At 35.4% G+C, this 26,871-nt stretch overlaps 1 protein-coding gene across 2 annotated transcripts in view; it reads right to left on the bottom strand.

Annotated features, from left to right (window-relative positions):
* Positions 1–7,336: 7,336 nt before the first annotated feature.
* Positions 7,337–26,871, bottom strand: part of apba1a (amyloid beta (A4) precursor protein-binding, family A, member 1a) — a 50,801-nt gene continuing 31,266 nt past the window's right edge. Inside the window, exons 3-13 of one of the 2 annotated variants that reach the window (XM_030143433.1) lie at positions 21,947–22,045; positions 21,828–21,867; positions 19,016–19,161; positions 16,158–16,190; positions 15,395–15,481; positions 13,307–13,492; positions 10,823–11,002; positions 10,499–10,711; positions 9,471–9,590; positions 9,246–9,386; positions 7,337–8,218 (exon numbers count right to left, since the gene is read on the bottom strand). In XM_030143433.1, the coding sequence (XP_029999293.1) occupies positions 8,147–8,218; positions 9,246–9,386; positions 9,471–9,590; positions 10,499–10,711; positions 10,823–11,002; positions 13,307–13,492; positions 15,395–15,481; positions 16,158–16,190; positions 19,016–19,161; positions 21,828–21,867; positions 21,947–22,045 (1,317 nt within the window). In that variant the 3' untranslated portion in view covers positions 7,337–8,146. The remainder of the gene's footprint in view (positions 8,219–9,245; positions 9,387–9,470; positions 9,591–10,498; positions 10,712–10,822; positions 11,003–13,306; positions 13,493–15,394; positions 15,482–16,157; positions 16,191–19,015; positions 19,162–21,827; positions 21,868–21,946; positions 22,046–26,871) is intronic. The other variant, XM_030143435.1, reaches the window with a different exon arrangement.

The raw sequence follows: 26,871 nt of genomic DNA, 5'->3' as shown, positions 1-26,871 counted from the left end.
ATGAAAAGATGATAAACTGTATTTTACACTAATTATTTACATGTATTGATAGGTTTAGCGGATCAGAAGTTATTAAACATTTTGGTTGCCAGTGGCCGTTTAGGTCTTTGCGGGTTAAGACAATTAATGACTCGTCTAACTGATAAAATAAACAGATTCATAAGCAGTTTTTCACTGTTTTAGCCCATTGTCTTTACAGAAACAGCACAAAAACAGGCTTTTTCATGTCTATGCATCATAAAGTGAACGGACAGTAAAACACACTCAGATGGATTATGTCTAAACTGGAACAGAACAAACATCCTTTCAGCATTTTGACCGTTTACATCCAGTCCTATTACGCGCACCATTCAAATACAAAAAGATGAAGTGTAACCCTGTATAAATACTAAATATTATTTAATTCCTCAACGCAAACAAAGAAACAAAATAAATAAAAATCAATAAAAAATAAAATGCTTTTGCACATTCCTAAACAAAACAGTCAGAAAAACCCATTGCACTTGTAGTAAATGACAAACCCGTGGATGATTTTTGCAGTGCAACGACAAGGAAGTGAAGTAACATGAGGAAAAGTATATGTTCAGCAGAGCATTGGTGGAAGTTCCATTCAGTGAAGTAAAGATGTAACCCTCCTCAATATACTGACAAAACATTCCAAAAACACACACACATTTGACTCCAATACATCCAGAACCTGATATAACGTCATGATTCTGTTGATGTAAAATATCTGTATTATAATGAAAATGCTTCCCTGATGACAACATAACTGAATTATGTTTTCTTATGGTTTTTCAGAACCATAAAAATGCCAAAAATCTACAGTTTGGTCACTAAAACGATGCTACATGTACGGAAGGCCTTTGGTGATCGCAGTTACAGTTATATTAGAGCCATTCATTGGAAATATACCAGAATTACTGAACAAATTACTGCAAATTTTTAGGATTTAGTTGTTTACTGAAGCAGTTCAACACTAGAAAGGACTTTATTTTGCATTATTTTGACTTTAAAGTACGTAAGTTTACTGGATAAGATGCTCCTTGTTTTAATTTGACCTTGTAACCGTTGTAACACACACTTGACACTTCACCATATAATGTACATTTCTAACACGACTTTCAACCCTACAACTCGATAAATTAGTTCTGACAATATTTTACTCCATTTATGTTAAGGGCCTGTGCTTTTAATTTATTCACCTAAAATGTAAACATACTTTTATAGACTGATTTAATTCAAGTTTTTACAGGAAACCTCATTAAAGTTAAAGGTAGGGTAGGAGATGTTTTCCTGGAGCATTTTTTACTATATTGCTTAAAATCCCCTTCACACCCCGATCGCAACCAATTAATTAAATGCTCTAACACAAAAATTTAAAAAAATGTAGTCACCTGTGGAATGGACAGGACTGAAAAAACACCATCCAAACATTTTAACCAGCCCATCGAAATGACTGAACAGTGATATGTCTATCAAACTCAACTGCCATTTGTCCCTCCCCCCTCCGCGCGTACGCCTCTTCGTGCATGAATTGTGCGTTCTCAAAGGCTTGGAGCGCTTGTACAGGAAATGAAGCCAGAGCCAGAGCTTGGATATATTAGTTAAATTAGGATGGAAAATTCACCGGCAAACTGTTTTGTCACTAACATAAATCACTAGGAAATGTAACATTAGCCAGATAGGTATGAACTGGGGCTGCCGACAAACACAGGGAGGGGGAGGTTGGAGGAGACTGAATGAGGAACACTTATGCCGCATTTTCACTACGTGGTATCAGCTCAACTCAATTCAACTCAACTCACCCTTTTTGCATTTCCATTAGGAAAAAGGACCTCTAATCTGGTACCTGGTACTAGTTTTTTGGTATCACCTCCGCTGACGTTCCGAGACTGGGGACCAGATACTAAAACGTGACGTGTAAACACAGCAGACCATTGACTGGTCAGAGAGTTGTCTCTGTGACCCACCGTTTTACAAAAAACAGATGTGGAAGTTGACCGTAAATATAGTGGTAGGTTAATCCACATGATGATAGCCCAAAAAACTACACCATCAGTCGGTCTAGGAGATTCAGTCTTTGGTGGCCGATGTAAAAATTCAGCATGAGATTGAACAGACAACACACAATGAGTGAGTTTATCAGCAGCTCTCCGAGCAGACGACACAGAAGTAACGCGCCACATCACTACGACGTCCAGGTACTGTAAAGTCGGTAGTATCCTGTAATGGAAACCAGAGGCGATTTGTCACAGACTGCAAGGGAAGCTCGGCTTCCCCTAAAATTATGAAAATTAAATGGTTAAATATGTTCGGTTGTGTTGACATTTCATTGACTACAAATGTGTTAGAACACGTTCATCTCACAGACGAGTTCGTTCAGAATCAGTTTTATCACAAATCAACAGACTTGATGTTATTCACTTCTCATACATTCCCGTTGCACTGTTTTCTCATTCGATCTCTGCTCAGTGCATTTGCCCGTAGACACTCAGCGTCCATGCACTTCAATGGGACTGAGTGGAACAGTTTTTTTCATTGCCTCAAAACTGGATGGCAATTGGATAAATGCCACAATGTTGTCCCGCCCCTGGACGCCCAGCGTCTCTGGGGGTGAATGGAGCTGTGGGCGGAGCTCGGCCGGGCTGGATGCCAGGCTGGATGCCGGGCTTCCACATGCTGATTGGAGGACCAGTTGAAAGGCTGAATCCCGTTTGATTGACAGCTATTTTGAGATCTACTCCTTCACTGACACAGTTCAGTTTAATACCGTTGCACATTCTGCTGTGAAATCAAGAGAGAAACCACTACGAAATTACTTGTTCATTTCTTGTACTGTAAATAAAACACACTCATTGTACTTCCTTGTTTCAATTTAACATAATTTCAACATTTTCTTGTTTAGTTGGTACGATAAGGTCACTGACCATTTTCTTAAAAAGGAACGGAGGGCCGAATTTATGTTTAAATAACTTGACATTTTTTTTTATGTAAGCCAACAATGAGCTTCCCCTGTCTGAAAGATGAGCAGCCGCCACTGACGAAAATAGTCTCCAGGAATAGTACCTGGTATCCGAGTCGAGTCGAGCCAAGTTGAAGCACAAGTTGAAGCAGCACTAGATCCGCGAGCCAGGACCGGAGCTGGGCAAATTGATGCTGTGCAGCGCTAGTGAACCCTCGGGAACAAGCATTGCGCGTGCCAGTACTCTGGAGGCGTGGCCTTGGGGGGATGTCTGAAGAAAGGGGGTTGGACTTTTGAATTGTGTATTTTCAAAATGTAGTTTGCTTGAACCGTTTTTCCAAGATTTCCTACCCCACCTTTAATTTGTGATTAGTGAATCCCTCTCACACTGACAGAAAACATGTTAAAGCCACAGGACAATGACATTCACTGTAGCATTGGAATGATGATGGGTCTTCAATACATTATGCATTCGGAAGGATTAAGAAAAACTTTAAGTAATGGGGTTGAATTCAGATTCTAGATATTTGAATTGGGTTTGAGTTGAGTTTGGTCTTGCTGGATATTTACAGACCTGTGCAAAAGTCTTAGTCCAACTTAATTTTGTTGGTATAATCAAGTAATAAAACTTCTTTTGCATTTGTCAGTCTCTGTATTAGATCCAATGTGGATATATGTGAAGTATGAACAACAGGAAACACAACAGTTTCAGGTTAAAAACACCTTCTATAAACCACAGTGGGTGTATTTAGTCTGACCTCCCTTTAACCCTTTTATTCAGATTTATTGCATTAATTTTCTGATGTTTTATACCAGGTTTAAGTCAATGCATGCCTGATGTTTCTAACTGTGCTGCTTCTTGTCATGGGGTCAAAGGTCATATTAAATAGTGACTTTAACCTTTATACACTGCAACAAAGGCCTGTGCAAAAATAAGAAAATTAAACTCATTATTGGGGTAAAATGTCTTATTTCAAGTAAAATTATGTGTCAGTGCAGTAAGAAAGTTACACTCCTAAAATAAGACAATATTATCTAAGGATTATAGAATACTAAAATTGGAGGATCAATAAAGTCATAGGTGACTAAAACCTGCTCTAAACAGCAGATTTTGCTGCTGTTGTTTCAATTTTTTTTTTATTTTAGATTGTAAAATTTTACTGAGATTTTTGTGGATGTGCAAAGGATGAATATGGAACATTTATGTGTACTTTTCTGCAGTTTGAGTCTGTTTTTTTATTGGTTATCCAATGGTTTGTTGACATTAATTAACTAAATATTACTAAGACAACACTAGTCTTGGCGGCTCCCATTAATGATAAAACTACTTAAACTAATTCAGGGTTCCTAAAGGTTTCTACAAATTAAATTGAAGACTTTTTAAGACCTTTTTAAGACTACTTAGAACAGAATTTAATGCTTATTTCATGGCTATACTGGCAAAAATTCATGTCTTAGACAATTTAGGAAAATGTACTTATTAACTCCAACGCCTTGATTCCCACCATTTTGAGTCATTTCTCATTGGGGGCTGCAAAGTTAGCGATAATTAGTTCCTAATTTCAATATAAATCGTCAGGTTGGAACAGGTGGAACTGGGTCGACTAGCGTTAGTTTCTTTGCAGCTTGGACATTTAACAGACACATTTAAACCCAATACACAAAACAAGTTTACGGCAACATAACTTAAGACCTACCATATCAAATTTAATACCTTTGAAAGACTTTTTAAGGCATCAAATTAAGTAAAGTTTAATTTAAAAATGTATTAAAGATTTATAAATTTATTTGTAAATTCAAGACTTTTTAGGATCCCGTGGGAACCCTGTAAATACATTTTCTTTGATGATTTCAGCATTGACAGGCCATTGGCTGTAATCTGTAACCAATCAGACAGTGGATTGGGCGTGGCTATAGGGTCATTCCATATGAAATCAAGAGATTTTAAGAAAATGTCCCACCTGAGCCACTCAGATTTTTCTGAATTTTTACTTACTTCTAGTACATTATATATGATGGAAAAATCCAAAATTTCAAGGCTTCATTGTAAATAGTTCCAAAGTTATGACCATTTGAAGTAGGTAGGGGGTACCCTAAAATTGCGACCAAAGTTAAGACTTGAAATTTTCGGCTATTTTCAGGCTTCTATAACTTCTGAACAACAAGAGCTAGAGGTCTGAAATTTTCAGAATCATTTCACAGGAATCTATAGTTCTAAGAAATGTGAAAATATTTACTTAAAATTTATAATTGCATGTTACAGAGAATGATAAAGTTGAGATTTTATCCATCGCGAACTTCTAAAATGCTACATTTGGCCACTCATTACACAAAAACTAATCATCATATCCATTAGAAATTTTATGTGCTATATCTTGGCTACTTAGGGAATGGATCTGTGTAAAATGAAAGTGCTATGTTATGTTATGCATGATATATGAACAGCTGAAAATCAAAAATATCTCTCCGACCTTCGGATTCAAAGGTCAATATCAGCATGTGGGATAGGTAGGATCACAAAATAAAAGACACCGTGTGAAAGTACAGGAGTTGCCCTACATTTTGACACCAAGCACAACTTGCTTCAATAAATCCTTCTATGTTAAATGTTCAAATTAAATATGGAATGACCCTATAGACAGATGCTGCAATGAAGACATTTTTAAGGTATTAAATGCAGATTTGTAAATTTGAGACTTTTAAGACTTTTTAAGAGCCTGTGGGAACCCTATAATATACTCATTTCTTCATAGAGAACTTGGGAACCAGAACATGTTGAAACCATCATCTAGTTTCCATTTATGGCCAAGTTCACTGTTTCAAGCTACATTTCTAGACAATTTCGAGCCAAAACCAACCCAGACCCGAATAATTCAAGTATTACAAGCCTCCTCCATTTATCCAGTAACATGAACACATGACCATCCCCTCAGTGGGATTAGTGACATTCATGCTCATAAGGAAACGTCATGTGGATGTTGTAATGAGGGAAGTAATGCTGTAGAAATGTAGACTGTGTAGAGTTAATGTAGAGTTAATGTGTATGTCGCAAGGTTCTAATAGTTTTGGATTTTTCATTATAGTTTAGTTTTATTTAGTTTTGACTTTTTTTTCTCTAATTCAGTTCATTTTAATTCATTTTTAGAGCAGGTTTACTAGTTTTTGTTTTTTTCTAAATGCTTAGTTTTAGTTTAGTTTTAGTTTTTTCATATCTTTTCTCTTCTTCTCTGTCGTACTCACATAAATCCCAGACAGGACTGCTGCTTTAGTCTCCATGTTTCCGACTCTAAACCAAGTGACGGACCGTGAAGTGTCGTATGGTGCCATCAGCTAAAATTGCTAGAGTGAAATAAATCACTTTCGTATCAATCCGACATTGACAAAAACGAAAACGAAGGGAATTTTATCCATACTTTTTATACGTTTTAATTAGTTTTGTAACCACACTATACAGTTTCAGTTAGTTATCGTTTTTTTCTATTAATTATAGTTTTTATTTATTTCAGTTAACGAAAATGTTTTTTCAATTCTAGTTTTCGTCATTTTGTTAGTTTTCGTTAACGATAATAACCTTGGTATGTCGTAGTGTGTGGGAGTGTTTATCCAGGGTACATGTTGTTGTCGACAGTGTAATAAACCTTAGGACGCTGTGCTTTTTACATCCACATACAGTGTCATGCAGTAGGTTCATGTGATGGGTGGATTTACGGATCTTTTACGATTAAACAGAAAGGAAAGAGACTGTTTCCTGCATCATGTTCAAACAGGTTGACAGGGTCATCATCGGCAGATTAATGGAGGTTATTACACAAATCTGCAGACGATATACACTGGAAAAAAGGTGTGTATTTTTCTTATTTCTACTCAAAATATCTCATTACACTTAAAATAAGACATAATCACCTAAAGAGTAACGTTTCAGTGAGATATAAGAACTTATTTTTAGACAATAGATCTGGAAAATCTTATTTCAAGAAATCTCATATTCTTAAAATTCCGCTTGTTTTTTTTTTTCAAGAAATTTCAGGTTCATGCTATTGATATTTTTTGAAGTATACTCTGTAGATCTAAACATTTTCATAATGTAATTTAACTTTTTTCACTGTTATTATTTTACTGGTCCGGCCCATTTGGGATCATATTGGGCTGAATGTGGCCCCTGAACGCCTGGTCTAGACTGAAAACACATGCCTGGTCCCGTTTTTGACTTTCTGTTGCCTTTTTATGTTCATTTTGTCACTTTTATCTTCTTGCATTTTTGCTGTTTTCAACATTTCAATTTTGTCTGCACTTTCTTATTTATTTATTTATTTATTTTACATTTTCATCTTGTGTCAGTAGTTTTTTGTCTTCTTGCATTTTTTACATAACTTTCATTTGATAGCCTTTTTGCATCTTTTAAAACATTTTTGTCTTGTTGCATATTTTACATTGTTTTTTTAATCAGGACCAAAAATCAGGTTTTAAATTATAAAGAAACAATGATTTGGATTAGTTTATTCTGATCATTATCTATATCGACTTAGAGGAAAATGTTTATTGTTATAATATTTTTGTCATATAACAGACTTCAAACATTGGTAACTAGATTTATTTATGTTATGAAACTGCATTTGAAGTTTATTAATATTCAAATGTGAAATGTACTTTAATTTTGTTAAAAATGGGGCATCGGGATTGAAAAATGTATTGTTTAAGAACTGGTAGTGACGTTAAGGTGTCTGCATGCTTTGGAATGGTACCCAGCCCCATAATGGACACGTGGTTGATGCAGAAAAACAGAAATTAGAGTCAGAGTTAAAATATGACGATCACAGATCCAGTGACGATGACTTCAGTATGTTGCATTCAGTTCCAAACCACTGAAAAGAACTATTATGAGGTATTACTTAAGAAAAATGAGCTAAACTTTCACCAAACTGTCATTTTAGCCTCAAATGAACAATAAAAATGTGATGTTTTGAGCCATTAGTTTAGTTCATTCAGGGCTGAGGACACGTGTAGCCAGAGAATGAATCATGTTGGTGTCGGTGTTGCTGCCACTAAAAGGTCAATGACCAAACAATCGTCCCCTTGTAGATGGTGGTGGGTGGGTGGGTGGGGGGGTATGAGCACAGGGAGGGGGTGAGGGAAGAAAGACAGGAAGTTTAAAGGGTGTGTGAACTCAGGGTTTTTGTCTCATCAAATGTAAACAGGCTGCTCCTGAGCAGTCAGGAGGCGATACATGGCTGCAGGCATCGTCTTCATGTGGATCTGAGACACAAAAGCACAAACACAAAAGAAACAGAAAGAGCAGTTCATACCCAAATATAGAAGGAAGAAAATATACTCCAGTTAGATTTCACATTGGAAGTCAAAAGTGTATTGTATCCTGTCAGAATGTCCATTAAAGAGATCTACAATAATATTCAAACAATGAGAAAAGGCAATTCGAGATACAATATCTACTTTTAAACTTTGATTGTAAATATAAATAATATTCAATTTTAAATCTAATTCCAATTTCTGTCTGTTTATATTTTCATTTTTCACTTCTTTGTGTTCTTTCTGCCTGTCTTTTTCTCTACACTTGCCTGTTGTATGTAGCTGCTGTTAACTGTGTGGGATAAACAAAGTCATAGCTTATCTTATCTTATCTTATCTTATCTTATCTTATCTCATCTCATCTCATCTCATCTCATCTCATCTCATCTCATCTCATCTCAACTCATCTCATCTTATCTTATCACAGTTCCCAGTAACCCACCCATATCACACCATACGAGGGCTGTTCAATAAGTTCATGTCCTCACCCAGAAATACTGGTTGTTATAATACAGGATGTTACATTCTTTCGTGATGGGATAGTGATACTTGAACATCGATGGACCAAGTGCATTGCTGTAAATGGAGATTATGTTGAAAAATTAAATATAAATTATCAGTCTGTGTTGTTCTGTTCTGGGTGAGGCCGTGAACTTATTGAACAGCCCTCGTATGCAACAACCTTTTAAAAATGGAAATTCTGGAATTTCCCATTTGATTGCTGAAGTGAATATCTAATTTTCTCCAGTTTTAAGCAGGACATAATGTCTTCTAACCACTGTGCATGAGTGGGGAGGAAGCATCCCTCCATCTAAACAGGATTGCTCATCGAGCTAGAAGGGCAGCAAAGGATAAAGTGCGTTGTTTTTCTGTAGGTGTGATGAGATATTTTGACAAGAAATGAGAAAAATACACTTGGTAAGATTTAGATTTTTTTCCAGTCTACTCTAGTTTTCCACATTGTGTGATATCTCACCTCTCCCACAGCATTAGACAGGATGTGGACTATTTTTTCGTGGGGCGTCGCCACCACGCTCTGACTGTTGATCTCTATGATGCGGTGGCCCACCCTGACTCCGCCTCGTTCGGCGATGCCCCCGCGCATAAGGCTACAGATCTGTATGAGAGACAAGTCAAATGTCATCCAAAACTCAAACGTAATCACATATAATAGAACAACAGGTATCACAGTGCTACCCACAATGCCATTCTGTACACTGAAGCCCAGCTGGTAGCGGAGGTCCGGCCGTCTGATGAGGACGGTGGTCACCGGGGGACATCTGACAATGTTCATCTTGATCCGGGACTGGTTCTTCAGGCCCTACGTAAAAGGAAAACCTACAGTATTATACATTAGCAAAATAAGATAACAGGTGATACGATTATGATGAATAATTAAACTTCCCTTTCCATTATTACATGGATTTGTTCAGTTCTTGATTCTGATTGGTCACAATGGTCCTTCATATAAAACAGCCTGTTTTCTAAGTGTAAAATTAAATGGATGTGCATATGAATATGTTTGATATGGCAATAGTTATTTTTATTAGCTTCCACTGTAAAAGAAAGAAAGAAAGAACAAAATCTTGGGTGTGTTTTTCACTCAACATTTATTTTGTCTTTTGGGAATTTTTTGGTGTTTTATGTCATTTTTGTATTGTTATGTCTTTTAGGTGATTTTCAGCTTGTTATGACTTTCACAAATAACTTAAAGTCATTTAAAGTTGCTTCAACTCTTACTCTTAAAACATAAAGTAACACATAAAATCAACCTTTTATGGTGAGATTAATAATGATTTGACACTGGTCATGATAATTAATGATACTGACCAATATCACTAATTTTACACTTTTAAGTGAAAGCAATTAAGACATTCCTCCTAATATCATCTCACAGAAACATCTTAAGGTAATTGTTATTTGTTATGTTGTTTGTTTGGTTTTTTTGGTTTTTACACTACCTTTCTTGCACTTTATACTGTTGCTGTATTGATCTAATCTAATGTAATCTAATCTAATAAAATCTAAACTAATCTAATCTAATAAAATCTAATGTAAACTCATAAAATCTAATGTAATCTAATGCAGTGTAATCTAATCTAATCTAATCTAATCATCTTAATCCTATATAATAACAGTACTAATGATAACTTATGTTCTCAGTGGACTATAGGAGCTCTCTTATTATTTGAAGTTGAAACATAAGGACAGTCCAACAGTGGTCCATACCTTGATGATGCTCTGACATGTGGACAGAGGCAGTCCCACCAGGCTGGTGCCATTGATGGACATGATCTGGTCGCCTATGTTCAGTCTGCCGGACCTCTCAGCCGGACCAGCATGCATCATGTTTGCGATGATGACAGTGGGCAGAATGGAGCCCCACCCACTCTCCACAATGACCACGCCCAGGATTTCTCCTTTAGCTTTCTCTACAAACACCTGGGATTGACAACAGGTAAGACATAAATAAAGTAACCCTTGGATGTATTTATCAGGTATTGTTTTAATATCCAGGTGTGGATATCGTGGAAGATGGGCAGCTATACTTACATCCTTGCAGTTCTCCGATTTGGAAAAATGGATGAGGTCATCATTGTACATGTCTTGGGTGTTGAGCAGGTCGCTGTACTCCTTCTGGCTCAGGTCTTCAGGGTTGATGCCATTGGCCCTTAAAAACTCCTGGTAGGCCACGCTGAAGGCCTGCCCAATGGACTGGGCAATTAGCTGGGCCTAAGGAGACGAACATGTACAACTTCTGAACAATTCAACAACAAGATAAGATAAGATAAGATAAGATAAGATAAGATAAGATTAGCCAAGATAAAATAAGATACATACATAAGACAGAAGAGACATAAGATACATGTACAACTACAAAAAGCATCAAAGCATCATTTCAATTCTGCAAAAATCTAGATCTTACCAAGTGTATTTTTCTCATTTCTGGTCAAAATATCTCATCACACTTAAAATAAGACATAACCACCTAAATAGTAACTTTTCAGTGAGATATAAGAATTTATTTTTACTTCTGCTAGGAGGTATTGTGATCACTTTGCTTTGTGTATTTGTTTGTTTGTTTGTTTGTTAGCAACTTTACGGGAAAACTATTATAACCATCTTTACCAAATTGTACCCACAGATAGGCCTAGGCCCTGGGATGAACACATTAAATTTTGGACCAAGTAGGCCAAAGTTCAAGGTTACAGCAAGGTCACAAAATCTCCAATTTTCCTATCTTTCATCACTGAGCAATTTTAGAAAATTCATAAAAAATTCAAAATGACTCTGATTAGCCTCCAATTTGATCCACCCGTAGCTTATAACAATATCTTGTATCTGGCGCAAAATTGTCCACATCCACTGTGGAATGTGGACTCTGTGGATATTTGAATTTAACATTGAAAATCCCATTTATGACACATTTTTCATTATAACTCAACAAATATTGATTGGAATTTAATATAATTTGACAACACATGACTGGTACCAAGCTTTGACTTTTTCTGCTGTATGGAACAACCTTGAAACTGTTTAATCTAAAAGAAATAGTCAATCCACACATGCACACCATTCGGGGTGCTTGGCGGAAGTTTGCGTTCTCTGAACACCTGTTAGACAATAGATTTTGAAAACCTTATTTCAAGAAATCTTGCCAAGATAATTTTAACTTGTTCCATTGGCAGATTTTTTTTCATTAATTCAAGATTTTTTTGCTTAATTCAAGTAAAAAAAAAACCTGCCAATGGAACAAGTGAAAATTATCTTGGCAAGATTTCTTGAAATAAGATTTTCAAGATCTATTGTCTACAAATAAGTTCTTATATCTCACTGAAAAGTTACTCTTTAGGTGATTATATCTTATTTAAGTGTGACGAGATATTTTGACCAGAAATGAGGAAAATACACTGGGTAAGATTTAGATTTTTTTTTTCCAGTGAATGCATATGTGTCGTCTTGTGTGTGATGAGAACTCCAAACGCATAAAAACAGAATGTACCACCATTTACCTGGTCAGTCTCTTAGATCAGGTACAGATTCATTAGATTAGGGACAAATTAGGAATAGGAATGTACCTTTATGCAGGTAATCAATTAACAAGGACAAATGCATCATTAACCCATAAAGACCCAAACACAGGGTTCCTAAAGTTGAATTTAAGACTTTTTAAGACCTTTTTAAGACTACTTACGACTACTAATTAGTTATTATTATTATTATTATTATTATTATTATTATTATTATTATTATTATTATTATTATGACTACTACTTTTAAGACTACTAATGCCCATTTCACAGCCCCTTTCATGGTCATAGTGGCAAAAAATTTGTGACTCCTACTGTTTGTGTGTGTAGAGTGTGAGGGTCTGCTTCAGTAAAACTGCTTGATTATGGAAGTCCATACTGCTTATGGTTTATAGTTTATGGCAACATAACTTAAAACCTACTGATGTAAACTGCTCAATATCTGTTGATCCACTAATCGTACCAATACATGTAAATAATTGGTGTAAAATACAGTTTGTCATCTTTTCATGGTCATCAGACATGACCCATTTGGACGTTCAGAGGCTCTGTAGTTACCATGGAAACACCGTCATCTTCTACCACATTGATTCACTAGTAAAACCCATGGAGTTGGATCAATGACAGTGGATGGAGACACTGGGTTTATATTAAGTTAATGATATATTTTGCTGAAAAAGTCACTTTTTCTTCAGTTTTCTCTGTTTCTGATATAATAACCTTTGAATTTATTCTGAGCTTTAATGAACATCTACATGATCAGTGAATTAAATACAAGAAAATACCTGATCTACACTGAAAAAATGCAAAATACGCAGGACAATATTACAATAAATGGTGATAAATCATTTAAGAAAGATTAAATTGAGAGAAAAATTCATTTTGGGAACTGCCACAAAAGTAGCACTGGGTCTTTATGGGTTAAGCTGCGGTTTTATTTCATGTAATATTTGATAACACTGTGAATGTCAGCACAGAATAGAATGATTAGAAATTAGAAACTCACATCCTCCGACTCAAACACATGGCATATCATCTTGTACTGCCGTTTGCTGTCTTGACCCGGATCCGAGGCCTCCACATTCTCCTGAGAGTCGGGTCGAGGCATACGACGTCGAGCCATCAGGACCACGATGTTTCCGATGTCAGCGATGTAGGAGATGGTCCGCAAAGGATGGTCCATCATGGTCTCCTATGTGGTCAGATTCATAGAAGTTTAAATGAAAGTACAAAGCAAATTCAGCTTAAAAACCAAACAACTGAGCCTGATGTGCTCAAGAATGTCAAAAATAGGACCTTATGAGTTATAGATGCTATAAGTGTAACGTAATTCAAAATTTTCAGGTGTTTATGTTGTGTATTACAACCGAATAAAATAACATAAAGACTCAGATAACTGATAAAAAGTATAAATGGAAAAGCATGATGTTAGTTAATTATGTCACAGCTTTTCATGGTCATCAGATATGACCCATTTGAATGTTCAGAGGCTCCGTAGTTACCATGGAAACACCGTCATCTTCTACAACATTGATTCACCAGCCAAACCCATGAAGTTGGATCAGTGACACTTGGTTTATGATGTCTTTGCTCAAGAAGTCACTATTTCTTCAGTTTCCTCCGTTTCTGATATAATCACCCTCAACTTTACTCTGAGCTTTTATGAACATCTACACAATGAGTGAATTAAATATAGGAAAATACCTGGTTTTCACTGAAAAATGCAAAAATACAGAGGATAATATTATAATAAATGGTGATAAATGATAAATTAAGAAAAGTTGAATAGAGAAAAAATTTAATCTGGGAACTGCCACAAAAGTACCACTGGGTCTTTATGGGTTAAAGTACTGAGCCGATAAGCAGTAGTTATATAAATAGTTGTATCTATAAAATCTTACCCATCCCTAATCACTGATATAGTCTTTTCCTTGTCTATTATGAGGTGGTAGCTTGTTTATCCAGTCAGGCATGAATGCACAGAGTTTAAATTTTCCCCTCAGTTTCTCGTCTTTGTTCATTAAAGTAATTTCAGTCACTAAGGTGGTTACGAATGGGAAACCACTGACAAACAACAGGATCTGCTTGGGCCTACCGTAATTTCCGGACTATACTGAAAAAAAGCTGCACGCTGCCATCTCCAACGTCTCACCATCGATTCATTGATGCCAAGCTTACGTGCAACAGCTCAATTTCCTTCTTCGACAGCCAGATCGATCGCCTTTTTCTTGAAAGCAGCCTCATATGCATTTCTTCGTGTGTTTTCCATCATGAGGTTGTGTGTGCATGACACGCAAAATGACTGATTGTCATGTCCCGCCAGATTTGCTAATCATGTTAGCGTTTAGTGTTTCATGTCTCGTCTTTGGTTTTCAGTGTTTTGTCTTTGTTTCATTAGTCACTTTATGTTTAGTTAGAGTTGTTCACATTTTGTCCTGTCTTGCACTTCCTGTTTTATTTTGTACGTATCTCTCCCTCTTGTTTCAGACCCTGACTTCCTCCCTTTGTTAGCCCCACCCCTGTTGTTGTCACCTGTGTTCCCCCTACCTCATGGATAAATAGTCCTGTCTCCCTTTGTCTTGTGCCAGTTCGTCTGATTCCATCATGGTGTTTCATATCAAGCTGTCTATCAGGTTTTTCCATGTTTGTCAGTTTTATGTTTCAAGATTTTTTGTAATGAGTTTTTCAAAGAGATTTGTTTGTAGTTTTTTCTATCCTCCTTGTGAGCGCTTTTTGTAAATCACTTTTTATTATTAAAATACTTTAGCTAAAATCTTAAGTTTTGTGAGTCGTGCATTTGAGTCCTCCATTTCATACGTCAAGGAGTTCTAACACTGATCTGAAGAATTTAGTGTGAGTGCGTTTGATTTACAGTGATTCGAACAGTTTCAATAGTCCACTGTGACCTGTTTGGTAGTTTCATTAGTCTAGTTAGCCTGTAAAACATGAATTAGCCAAATCATTGTTTAAGCCGCAGGGTTCAAAGTGTGTGAAGAAAGTAGCGGCTTGTAGTCTGGAAATTATAATAAATGTTTTGTCTATGTGAGGATGGTGATGTTCCCTGCAGAGGTTGTATTTGTGCAGTGGTCAGTACCTGGGAGTCTGCATTGAGGACTTTGATTCTCTGAGTGGAGATGAACAGATCCACCTCCGTCATGGGCTGAGGTTCATCCTCTGGAGCCTACACACAAACAAACCTTATGAACACCAATGTTTCCAAATACATACACACATTCATAGAACACAAACACAGATAATTAGACCAAACTATACACGTAAAGGTCAGATCTAGACAAAGGACATCAGTGCAATTTTTCATAAGAAAAAACTTAATGAACTTCTGTTGGAGTTCGGTTTTTAGAAATTTCAGTATATTTATCCTTTGTAGACAAACCAAATACAAAATTGGGACTGAAACTTAGAGTTCCTGTAAATAAAATGATGTTGGACAATTAATACTAGAATACATTAGAAAAACAAAGTAAATACACATATACAAATAGAGTCAGAGGTCCAAAAAACTGTTCTAGATGTGTGAGGGTTAAGATGTTGGACTGTTTAAGACCAATATTGAGTCATACAGTTTTAAAGAACAGAAGCAACAACATAAAAGGAGAGAAAGCGCAAAGAGGATCATTAATTTTTTACAGTAGAAGCCAAAAGATGTTTGTCCAATATCAATGAAGACACTAATAAAACAACAGGAAATGAAACTGATGAAGACGAGCAACCGCTTTAAACAGCTGGAAATGACATGATAGTGAAATCCAGACACAGAAACAGTTGGAAACAGAAGTCAGCCAGGCAAAAGGAAACGGAAATAGAAGACGATGTATACACATATGGAGGTACTGCACCTTCTTCCTGTTCTGGGCTAATTTCTGGGCCGTCTGTCGGGCATGGAATAAAAACAGGAGAGGGGTTGGTTAGGACAGAGCAAAGGACAAACCCACACAACCACCAGATGGGACCAAATCACAAGACCGGCTGCACACTTTAATTGGTGTTATAGTGGATCGGATTTATAAAGGACTACCTTCCAGAGACATCAAGTTCATTAACACAGCCGATGGATTGTACTTGAACATAGGCTACAAATGTCCAAACACTGGCTCAATTTCTACAAACCTGAGCTGAATCTGGGCCCAAGCTGGTCCACAGATCCAGATTCAGACGCCAGATCTGGCTTAGATTTCAATCAATAGTGTCAACTCAACTCACCTCGACTTTACTCAACGTGCTTGGGTTTGGAACATGTCTACTATAGGTATAATGTGGATGGTCGCCATAGCAACACAGCATAAAAACTGAGACGTCTTCTTCGGTATGGGCTGGTGTTGGATTAAAGGATTGATTTGTGAATTGGTTTTGTAGCATGTGTTGTATTATATCTATGCACTTTGACCAGCCTGAGATCTGCATGGTTTCTTCCCATGAGTCATCACCACTCAGCTGCAAACAGTAATAACTCTGGTGTTTTCTTCCTGTTCAACCACTTCCCTCAATGTATGCTCAAAATAACTTTCCTATAATGTGCAATAATCCTACAAATGTGAAATTATGTGCAATAAATCGTGCAATAATTTTCTTTTTTGCAATAAAAATGCAATATTTATTAAATATTTATCAAAATATAAATGCACTATTTTAACCTCTGGATTAAAGACCTTATGAACTATATGGCATAGAGAAAATTAGATATACTGTAAGAGGCAATGCAGCCAAATTATATGCAATGTGTCAGCCTGTCTTATCATGTATTAAAAAGATGGACACAAACTATATATATATATATATATATATATATATACTTTTTTTTTTAAGTCTTTATTCTTTTTCTAATTAATTACATTTTATGTATTCATTTTGGATGTGTATATTTTGGTTGGAGTATGAGGTGCATCAGGGTTGGGTTATATAACTATGTTGTTATATTTTATGTACATTCAACTGTACAGTTATGGTTGTCACAATATAAAAAAATCCATTAAAAAAACTTTGGAGAAAAAAATATATAAATGCACTATTTTTATATAGACTTAGGTTCATAGGTATACATACTGTTTATACTGATATTTTCATAGATATATATACTGTTTTCATATGCAATACATACTGTCAATATAGTTAATATCGTTCAAAAATATAGATACTGTCAGATACTGTTAACACTGTAAATTCATACTTTGGCCATTTTTATTTTTTTATTCTACTTAACTCAATTCTTGTTACTTTGTAAAATTGTAAAATTTATATCTATTTTCTTATCTTATTTGTAGTTTTTGTGATTTTATATTCACTCTACCCTTATTTTTGTAGTACTAGTGTTTTGTTAATATTGTTGCACGGATGGGACGAGCAGTCCTAATTTCATTGTACATACAATGACATTAAAGACTATTCTATTTATTCCAGGTAGGTGTGTTAAGGTCTAACCCCTTCCAGATGTAAAAACTTCAATGGCATTTCCCATGTCAAGAGTGCAACGCCTTAAAATAGGTAAATAGATCCATTTGTTCCTTTGTAGGAGAGGGGTGGGTTGTATGAGCCATTTCTACAAAACCTCAAAAGCAGAATAACAATTTCTTCGATGAACATTATAATATTTCATCATGAAGAAGGAAGAGGCAGAAGAAGAAGGAAGATGAAGAAGAAAAAGGAGAAACTGTCTCTGTATGAACTCCTTTGGACTGCAGCAGTAAGTGTGTGCATGGTGCTTTCTGTACCAGCAGGTGGTGCTGCTGTAACTCTACAACAAACAGATACTGTCAGATACTGAATGTCCAGACCAGGGGTGTCAAACATGTGGCCCAAGGGCGAAAATCAGCCCGACAAAGGTTCCAATCTGGCCCATGGGGTGAATTTTCAAAGTGCAAAAATTATACTGAAGATATTAACAGTCAAGGGTGTTGAAGTCGTTTTAGTTCCAGCTACAGACCAATATGATCTCAAGTAAAACAACAGCATAATAACCTATAAATAATGACTCCAAATGTTCTTCTTGATTTAATCTGAAAAAAAACAAACAAAAAAAAAACATTATGCCTATACATAACTAAAAATGTGTGTCTTTGTTTTAATGCAAAAAAACCCTTTAAATTATGAAAATATTTACATTAACAAACTATCCTTTAACAATAAAATGTGAATAAACTGAACAAATATGAACATAAAATTTCTAAAGAAAATTAATTGCAATTTTAACAATATTCTGCCTGTTATTAAATGTTTTGTTCCTTTGTAGATCCAATCCATAATGTACATGTATGTTGTTAAAATTGCACTTATTTTTCTTAAGAAATTTCAGTTTTCTCAGGTTGACATCTTTTTGCTTGGATTGTGTTTAAATGTAAATATTTTCAGAATTTAATGTTATTCTTTTCCACTGAAACAAAAAGAAAAATTTGGAGTTGTCATTATTTAGGGGCTATTATTTTACTGGTCCGGTTCACTTGTTCATGGTAGACACAATTACACATTACTTTCGTTATTATCAGCTGGAATGCTCCTTAAAGTGTGTTTGATGACGTTGACGGCTTTACCCCCCCTGCTTCTGTAGCTCCACCCTTTTGTCCAAATATGGTCACTTCTGGCTCCAAACACTTGGACTGAAGGTGCTTCTGTCCACGTCTTCCGTATATCTATGGGTTCCTCCTGTGTAGCTTTAGTTTTGCAGTGCTTATCTGTACATCTGTGTACTGTGGACGGTGTTCACCTTGATGCGGCTCACGGCCTCCTGCGCCTGCATCATGCGGATGTTCTTGGACGGAGTCTTGTCTGACAACAGCTGGGTGGAGCCCAGGTAGTTGGCCGCAAAGATGATGCCATCGATCAGGTCTTCTGGGTCACATGGGCCTGGCACTGCACAAACACATCATAATAATAACACGATGACATGTATAATCTACATTGTCTCACAATAATATGTCTTATAATATAAAACAAGAAATATGTTTTATAGTGAAATTAAAAGATCTTGCAGCGATAGTGTGTTGCATTTTAAATCCGTCATCTAATTTACAGTTAAAAGCAAATATTATCCCATAAAAACCCAAATGTCCAAGGTCAACCAGAACCATCTACTGCTGTTTAATACCTGCTGATCCACTAATCCTATCAATTCATGTAAATAATTGGTGTAAAATACAGTTTGTCATCTTTTCATGGTCGTCAGATATGACCATTTGGACATTCAGAGGCTCCGTAGTGAACGTGGAAACACCGTCATCTTCTACAACAAACGGAGTTTGATAAATGACAGTGGATGATTTATGTTCAATTAATGATATAGTTTGTTGAAAAGGTCCTTTTTTTCTGATTTGGTCTAATAACACTTGACTTCACCTTGAGCTTTTATGAACATCTACATGATCAGTGAATTAATACGAAAAAAATACATGATTTTCACTGGAAAATGCAAAATGCATATGATAATATTATAATAAATAGTGATAAATCACTTACGAAAGACAAAAAACATCATTTGGAAGTTGTAACAAAAATAATTGTGGGTCTTTAAGAGTTAGAGATCATGTAGTTTGATATCAGTCTTGATGTTATGAAGGCAAACAATGATGCAAATACATTCAAATACATTCAAAAACAAAGTAATTACATTCACACTGTTTACACGGATACATGTATATTTACATTGTTTATACGACATTTGCACATTTTTATACTACTTTTTATATTTTTTAAAATGTTACCCTTTCATACAGTATATCTCTAATTTGCACATATTTTTTGATTGCACACTATTTTATTTCTTATACTTTTTTACTATATGTCTTTTGTGCTGTTATTTAGATTTAAGTGCACTGTCGCTGGTAGAGACCACCTGCAATTTCGTTGCACAACTGGTGTAATGACAATAAAGCCTATTGTATTATACTGTATTGTATTGTATTGTATTGTATTATATTACATTATATTGTATTGTATTGTATTGTATTGTATTCTAGTCTATTCTATTGCATTGTACTATATTCTATTGCATTGTATTATACTGTATTGTATTGTATTGTATTATGTTGTATTGTATTATATTGTATTCTAGTCTATTCTATTGCATTGTATTATATTGTACTGTATCGTATCGTATTGTATTGTACTGTATTATACTGTATTGTATTGTATTGTATTGTATTGTCTTGTACTCTATTCTATTCTATTCTATTCTATTCTATTCTGTTCTAATGTAACAGGCCTGTTTTAGGAGTAGAAAGTACAGGTACATGTACAACTGCACTGATATGCAGTATTTCTGTGACTGAGCTGGACTCGGGCAGTCATTCGTCCGTCCTCCATCTCCTCATAACCTCTGCGTCCTCTCTGTTGAGCATGTGCTGCTACTGAAGCATCTGACATTTAGAAAATGTCACCGCTAACAACCTCTGTCAGCTCCAGGTAGACGTCTGCTTAAAGACACCACTGCAGCACTGAAGGCTGCTTTATTTATCAGTGTTTTAGCCAGCTGTAAGGATTATTAAATGTGCAGATTTTTAATTATAGATAAGCTTTAATGTGTTTCAGAAATAATATTGTGTTTCTGAATAAATAATACGCCTGAAATGAGTTGAAGGCTCTGATTAAAAAATTACATTATGATAATGTTTATATCTACATCGTTTCCTTAAAGATCTGAATAACGTCAACAACTTGAAATGTCTTAAGGAAAACAAGTGCAGTTTTAACAATATTCTGCATCAGTTTAACAGTTTATCCTTTAAACATGTGCATTACAACTTACATTACAATTACAAATACACAAAACATTTAGCAACAGGTATAATGTTGTTAAAATTCCATTTACTTTTCTCAAGACATTTCACGTTGTTCATATTTCTTCAGCTTATTCACATTTTTTGTAAAAGGACAGTTTGTTAATGTAAACATTTTCATGTAATTAAATTTTTTTTATACTAAAACAAAGATAAAATCTGCAGTTGACATTATGTTTTGGCTATTATGACAGCATTTTTCTGGTCTGACCCAACTGACATCTAATTGGTTTATATGTGTATATATGGAACCTGAAATAAAATGATTTTTTCACTATTGATTGTTAATATCTTCAGTGTAATTTTTGCATTTCACAAATTCATCCTACAGGCCAGACTGAATCCTTTGGCGGGCCGGATTTGGCCCCCGGGCTGCATGTTTGACACCTGTGTTGTAGAAGATGACGGCGTTTCCATGGTAACTGTGGAGCCTCTGAACGTCCAAATATGTCATATCTGATGACCATGAAAAGACGGCAAACTGTATTTTACACCAGTTATTTACATGCATTGATAGAATTAGTGGTATTAAACAGTTTAGATCAGTAGATGGTTTTGGTCACTGGTGGAGGTTTGGGTCTTGATGGGTGAAGGGTTAAAATCCACTTTGAACTGGAACACACAGCCCAACAAACGTCATATAAACACATCTAATAAAGCTCTTATATGTCACACTGGTTTGTGTCTCATGATATTTTGTGAGTGGGGTGGGGGTTGGGGGGCAATAGCACTCGTAACACTCACCTTCCACATAGGTCGGGAAGGATGCAAGGCTTCTCCTGGACTATAAAGAAAAAGACGAGACATTTTTAGGTGTTTCTAAACCCATCAGATGAAACACACTGGACATGGACTGAACTCACCTCTTTACTGGATGGAGACGACTCGAAGCTGTCGTCCTGCAGGAGGTGACGGCTGGATGAGCCCGCCCCTGGGGGGGACGGAGACCCAGACCCTGGAGACTGAACACAGAGAGGATGGGGTGGGGTGGGGGGAGAGAATCAGAAGTGAGCCACACCACGTCCTCTTTATGCCTCTTCGTGTCCTGTAGTCTCCTCAGCTCCTCATTCACAAAATCATTTCATTTGTAACTAGAAAATGTAATGTAATGTAATTGAGTTATCTTGCTAACAGACAGACAGACAAACCTCGATGAAAAAATAACCTGGCGGAGGTAATAAAATAAAGTCATGTTTTATTTTATCTAGGGATTTAACGGTATGAAAATTTCCTATCACAGTTATTGTGACCAAAATTATCACAGTTATTATTATCACAGTATTATTGACATTGTGCTCCAAATGTTCAAAAAGTACACACACTGAAATAATTTAACCAAGCTGTATTTAAAAAAATAAAATAAAATAAAATAATAGCCACAATGTACCTTCTGTTGGCAGAAACATTCAAATATTAACCCTTAGTGGTCTGAGCCTATTTTGGCCGTTTTTCAGTCGTTTTGATTTTGCCTTTATATACTATAAACAAATGTTTACTATACCCATGTTTGAGATCTTTTTTTTCAGCACAACTTCATCCATATCATCTGCCTATTATTTTTTTCATTTTAACCTACTATATATAAAAAAAGGCCAGAAAACACACAAAAAAAAATATATAAAATCCGATTTGCAAAATGTATATAATTTATTGCATAAATAACGCAAAGATGCTTAACGAACCTTTTCAAAGACTTTAAAAGTGAATACTGGTTGTAATAAATTAAAACTATACTCAAATATTTGACATAAAAGCATATCTTTACATAGGTGTTTTCTCCCCTAAAAGTGCGGTAATCAAACACAGTTATCGTGATAATTAGAATTTAAATGGTAATACTAACCGTCTGCAATTTTACCACGGTTTATCATTATACCGGTAATCGTTACATCCCTAATGTTGTCTTATCACCGTTTTAACTTCCAAGAACTTTCATTGGTTATTAGGGCTGTGTATTGGCAAGAATTTGGCGATAAGATACAAATCACAATATTTGGATCACGATACGATATATCACAATACTGTTAACAAGGCGATATTTTTTGTTTTGTGTCTTCTTTTAAAAGATTACTTCCTGGAAAAACTTATAGTGCAGCATTTGGACAAATAAAGTTTGAACATGTGGCTTTACCAATACAAAAAAGCACACAAACAAACAAACAAACAAATAAATAAATAAATAAAGTTTTACAGACATTACAGTTGAAGATCCTTCTTAAATGTTCGTATTCTATTGCGAAAAGAATCCATAGTGTTCAGTCCCAGAATCGTCCAAAATCAGAACATTATTTTTGTGCAGTCCCACTAAAAACAAATCTAATATTTGACTCTTTCAGACAGGAAAAAGTGCTTTTAGGATGATTAAAATAACCTTTATCAGTTTCAAAAAACTACACGTATGACCTGCGATATCACGATATTACTTTAGTAGAAAAATACCCATGTGAATATAAATAAAATATAAATATAAATAAAAGAGCTTGATCAACAAAAAACCAAAAATGAATCTCCGCCATGTCTGCATTTGAATCAATACTTAAAAATATCGATACAGTATCATGTAGTGCAATATCGCGATATATTGCAGAACCGATATTTTCTTACCCCCCTATTGGTTATTATTTTGTTAATTACTACATTATTCTATTGATAGGTTTTGTAAACCCCCCCCCCCCCCACTGCACCCTGACACTGGTCTGAATCCGTCCTCACTGAAGCCTCCCTTTGACCCGTTCCGTCCACAGACAGACCTTGTCTCCGTCCTCATGTTCAGCCTGTTGCTGATGCTGTTGCTGTTGTCTGGCCTGTTCCTGCTCCAGCTTCTCCACCTGATACATCCAAAAGTTTTCCATGTTTATGAGCACACGCACCAATAATAATCCAACAGAACCTAAACAGAACCGACGGCCCAGATAAGTGTCCGAGCAGGTAACGGCAGCGGCGGTGTCTACAGATGGAGGAGGGGTGGGGGGGTGTCTCAGGTGACGATGGCTCAGGTATCGGGTTCATCATGGAACCAACAGGCTCCGTCACCTGGTCTGAGCTCCTGCATCCATGTGGAACAGCAGGACGTTATAAAACTACAAAGAATGGATCCAGTTAAAGACAAAAGACACACATCAAGGTGATGATAAAACTTAGAAAAGGTTATTGTTGTGGTGACATTTTTATATCATGATAATTCTATTTAACGCATTACACTTTTCTTTTATTCAGGTTTTATCTATTCTTCTGTATTTTTATTTATTCATTTTTAACCCTCCGGTATCCCATCCAGCAAAGCCCTTACTAAGCACCAAGTGTGCCTTTTTGGCACATTTGTGGAATAATGTCAAAAAATTTTTCATACAGTTTGTTTTTAATTCTTTTATACTTTTCCTATTTCATCAACTTGAGCCGTAAATAAAAATACCAAATACTCAATAATTGTCACATTTTTTAACCCTTTAAATGCCATGTTTGTAATGTAAACAAACCATTTTTTGGATGCAAAAAACACTTCAAAAACACTGCACTCATAGTAAACAAAAGAAACCACAAAAAAAAGTGGTTTCTTAAACTTCAGGACACACGATCAAATAAAACTGGAGATAAATCCTCATGTGATGTTTATTGTGATAATTATCATTATCAGCTAATATGATGGTGTTGTGTCTGTATATGTGTGTGTGGAGTTCATGGTTGGTAAACTATATACTATCATCTATAATGGTAATACTCTAGATATGTGAAAGCTTCTACAGTTTATACATTTGTCACACCACAATGTTTCATCCTTTGTCATTTTCAAGTCAACAACAAAGACTGAACTTATTATTGGATACTGGTTTTTACAACATTAAGACCTTAAGTCATAAGTGTCAAACATGTGGCCCAGGGGCCAAATTCGGCTCGCCAAAGGGTCCAGTCTGGTAAAATGCAAAAATTACACTGAAGATATTAATCATTTCAGTTCAGGTTCCACATACAGACCCATTTAATCTCAAGTGGTTCGGATCAGTAAAATACTATCATAATAACCCATAAATACTTACAACTCCAAACTTTTCTCTTTGTAAATGTAAAAATTTTCATGTCATTTTACTGTATTTACACTAAAACAAACTAACATTTCACAAAAACACAAATAACCTCAACAAATATAAACATTTTGAAATGTCTGAAGTATAATTTTAACAATATTCTGCCTCTGTGTATTTGTGGATCCACTGTGATCTGTAAGTTGTAATTTTGTTTAAATGATAAACTGAGACAGAATCTTGCTAAAATTGTACTTAGTTTTCTTAAGAAATTTCAGTTTGTTCATGTTATTCACATTGTTTTAAAGGATAGTTGGTAGATGTAAACATTTTCATCACATAATTTTACTTTTTTTGCTCTAAAACATAGCAAAAAGTTTGGAGTTGACATTATTTATATGGTATTATGTTATTATTTCACTGGCCCGGCCCACTTCAGATCAAATTTGGCTAAATGTGGCCCCTGAATGAAAATGAGTTTGACACCCCTGCCTTAAGTAATTAAGTGGGCAATATAAGAACTAATTCCTAGTATGGTGTGTTTTTGTGTTAATCCTTATGTGATTTCTGTCTTTTTTGTGTGATTTTCACTAACAGTGAAAAAACAACAACGAGAAAAAAAAGTAAAAAAAAAAAAAATGTTATTTTTGTGGGGAGGGATGATGTAGGTATTGTATTTATGCTATGTAGAAAATCCAAAAGCATTGTTTGTTTTTTTTTGTATGACTGTCATTTTTTTTAACCTTTATTCCAAAAAAAAGAACGTTGGAAAAAAAAAATTAAAAATGAGCCTTTCAACTGAGATAAATCCTGCTGTGATGTTTATTGTCATAATTATCCTTATCCGCTGATATGAATGTGTTCTGTCTGCATATATGTGTGTTGAGTTCATGGTTGGTATATTATATACTATAATCTATAATTGTAATACTTTAGATATGTGAAAGCTTCTACAGTTTATACATTTCTCAAACCGCAATGTTTCATCCTTTGTCATTTTCATGTCAACAACACAGACTGAACTTATTATTGGATACTGGTTTTTACAACATTAAGACCCTAAGTAATTAAGTGGGCAATATAAGAACTAATTCATAGTTTGGTGTGTTTTTGTGTTTATCCTTAAGTGTATTCTCTCTTTTTTGTGTGTTTTTCACTAACAGTGAAAAAAAAACTACAAAAAAAACCTACAAAAAAAAAAAAAAACTACAAAAAAAATGTGTTATTGTTATTTGTTATTACCCAGGAATTTGTAGGGTGGGGGGAGGGATAAGGTAGGTATTGTATTTATGTTATGTAGAAAATCCAAAAGCATTGTTTTTTTGGTTTTTTTTTGTATGACTGTCATTTTTTTTTTTTTTTAAGCTTGATTCCAAAAAACAAGAACGTTGGAAAAAATTTTTTTTTAAAAATGAGCCTTTCAACTGGAGATAAATCCTGATGTGATGTTTATAGTGATAATTATCCTTATCAGCTGATATGAGTGTGTTCTGTCTGCATATGTGTGTTGAGTTCATGGTTCATGGTTGGTAAACAGCCTGTGTCATCCTCCTGTCACTGGATCTGCACTAAATTATTGAAGCAAGCATAGCCTTTACCTTTCTCTCTCTCTGAACCACTCTGAATAAATCATTGGGGTGGTGGTGGGGGAGGGGGGGGGTTTAGCACTGACTGGTGTTTTTATCCAGTGTTTGGATTCATTATTAAAACATGCCTTGATTTGCACAAGAAGCTATTCCAGCAGCTCCAGACATTATAAAAGGTTCCTA

The sequence above is a fragment of the Sphaeramia orbicularis genome, chromosome 9 (genome assembly GCF_902148855.1).
Source record: "Sphaeramia orbicularis chromosome 9, fSphaOr1.1, whole genome shotgun sequence".
In the NCBI taxonomy this organism is placed as follows: Eukaryota; Metazoa; Chordata; class Actinopteri; order Kurtiformes; family Apogonidae; genus Sphaeramia; species Sphaeramia orbicularis.
The sequence above is the reverse complement of the archived record's forward strand: the minus strand, read 5'-3'. Positions and strand labels throughout refer to the sequence as shown.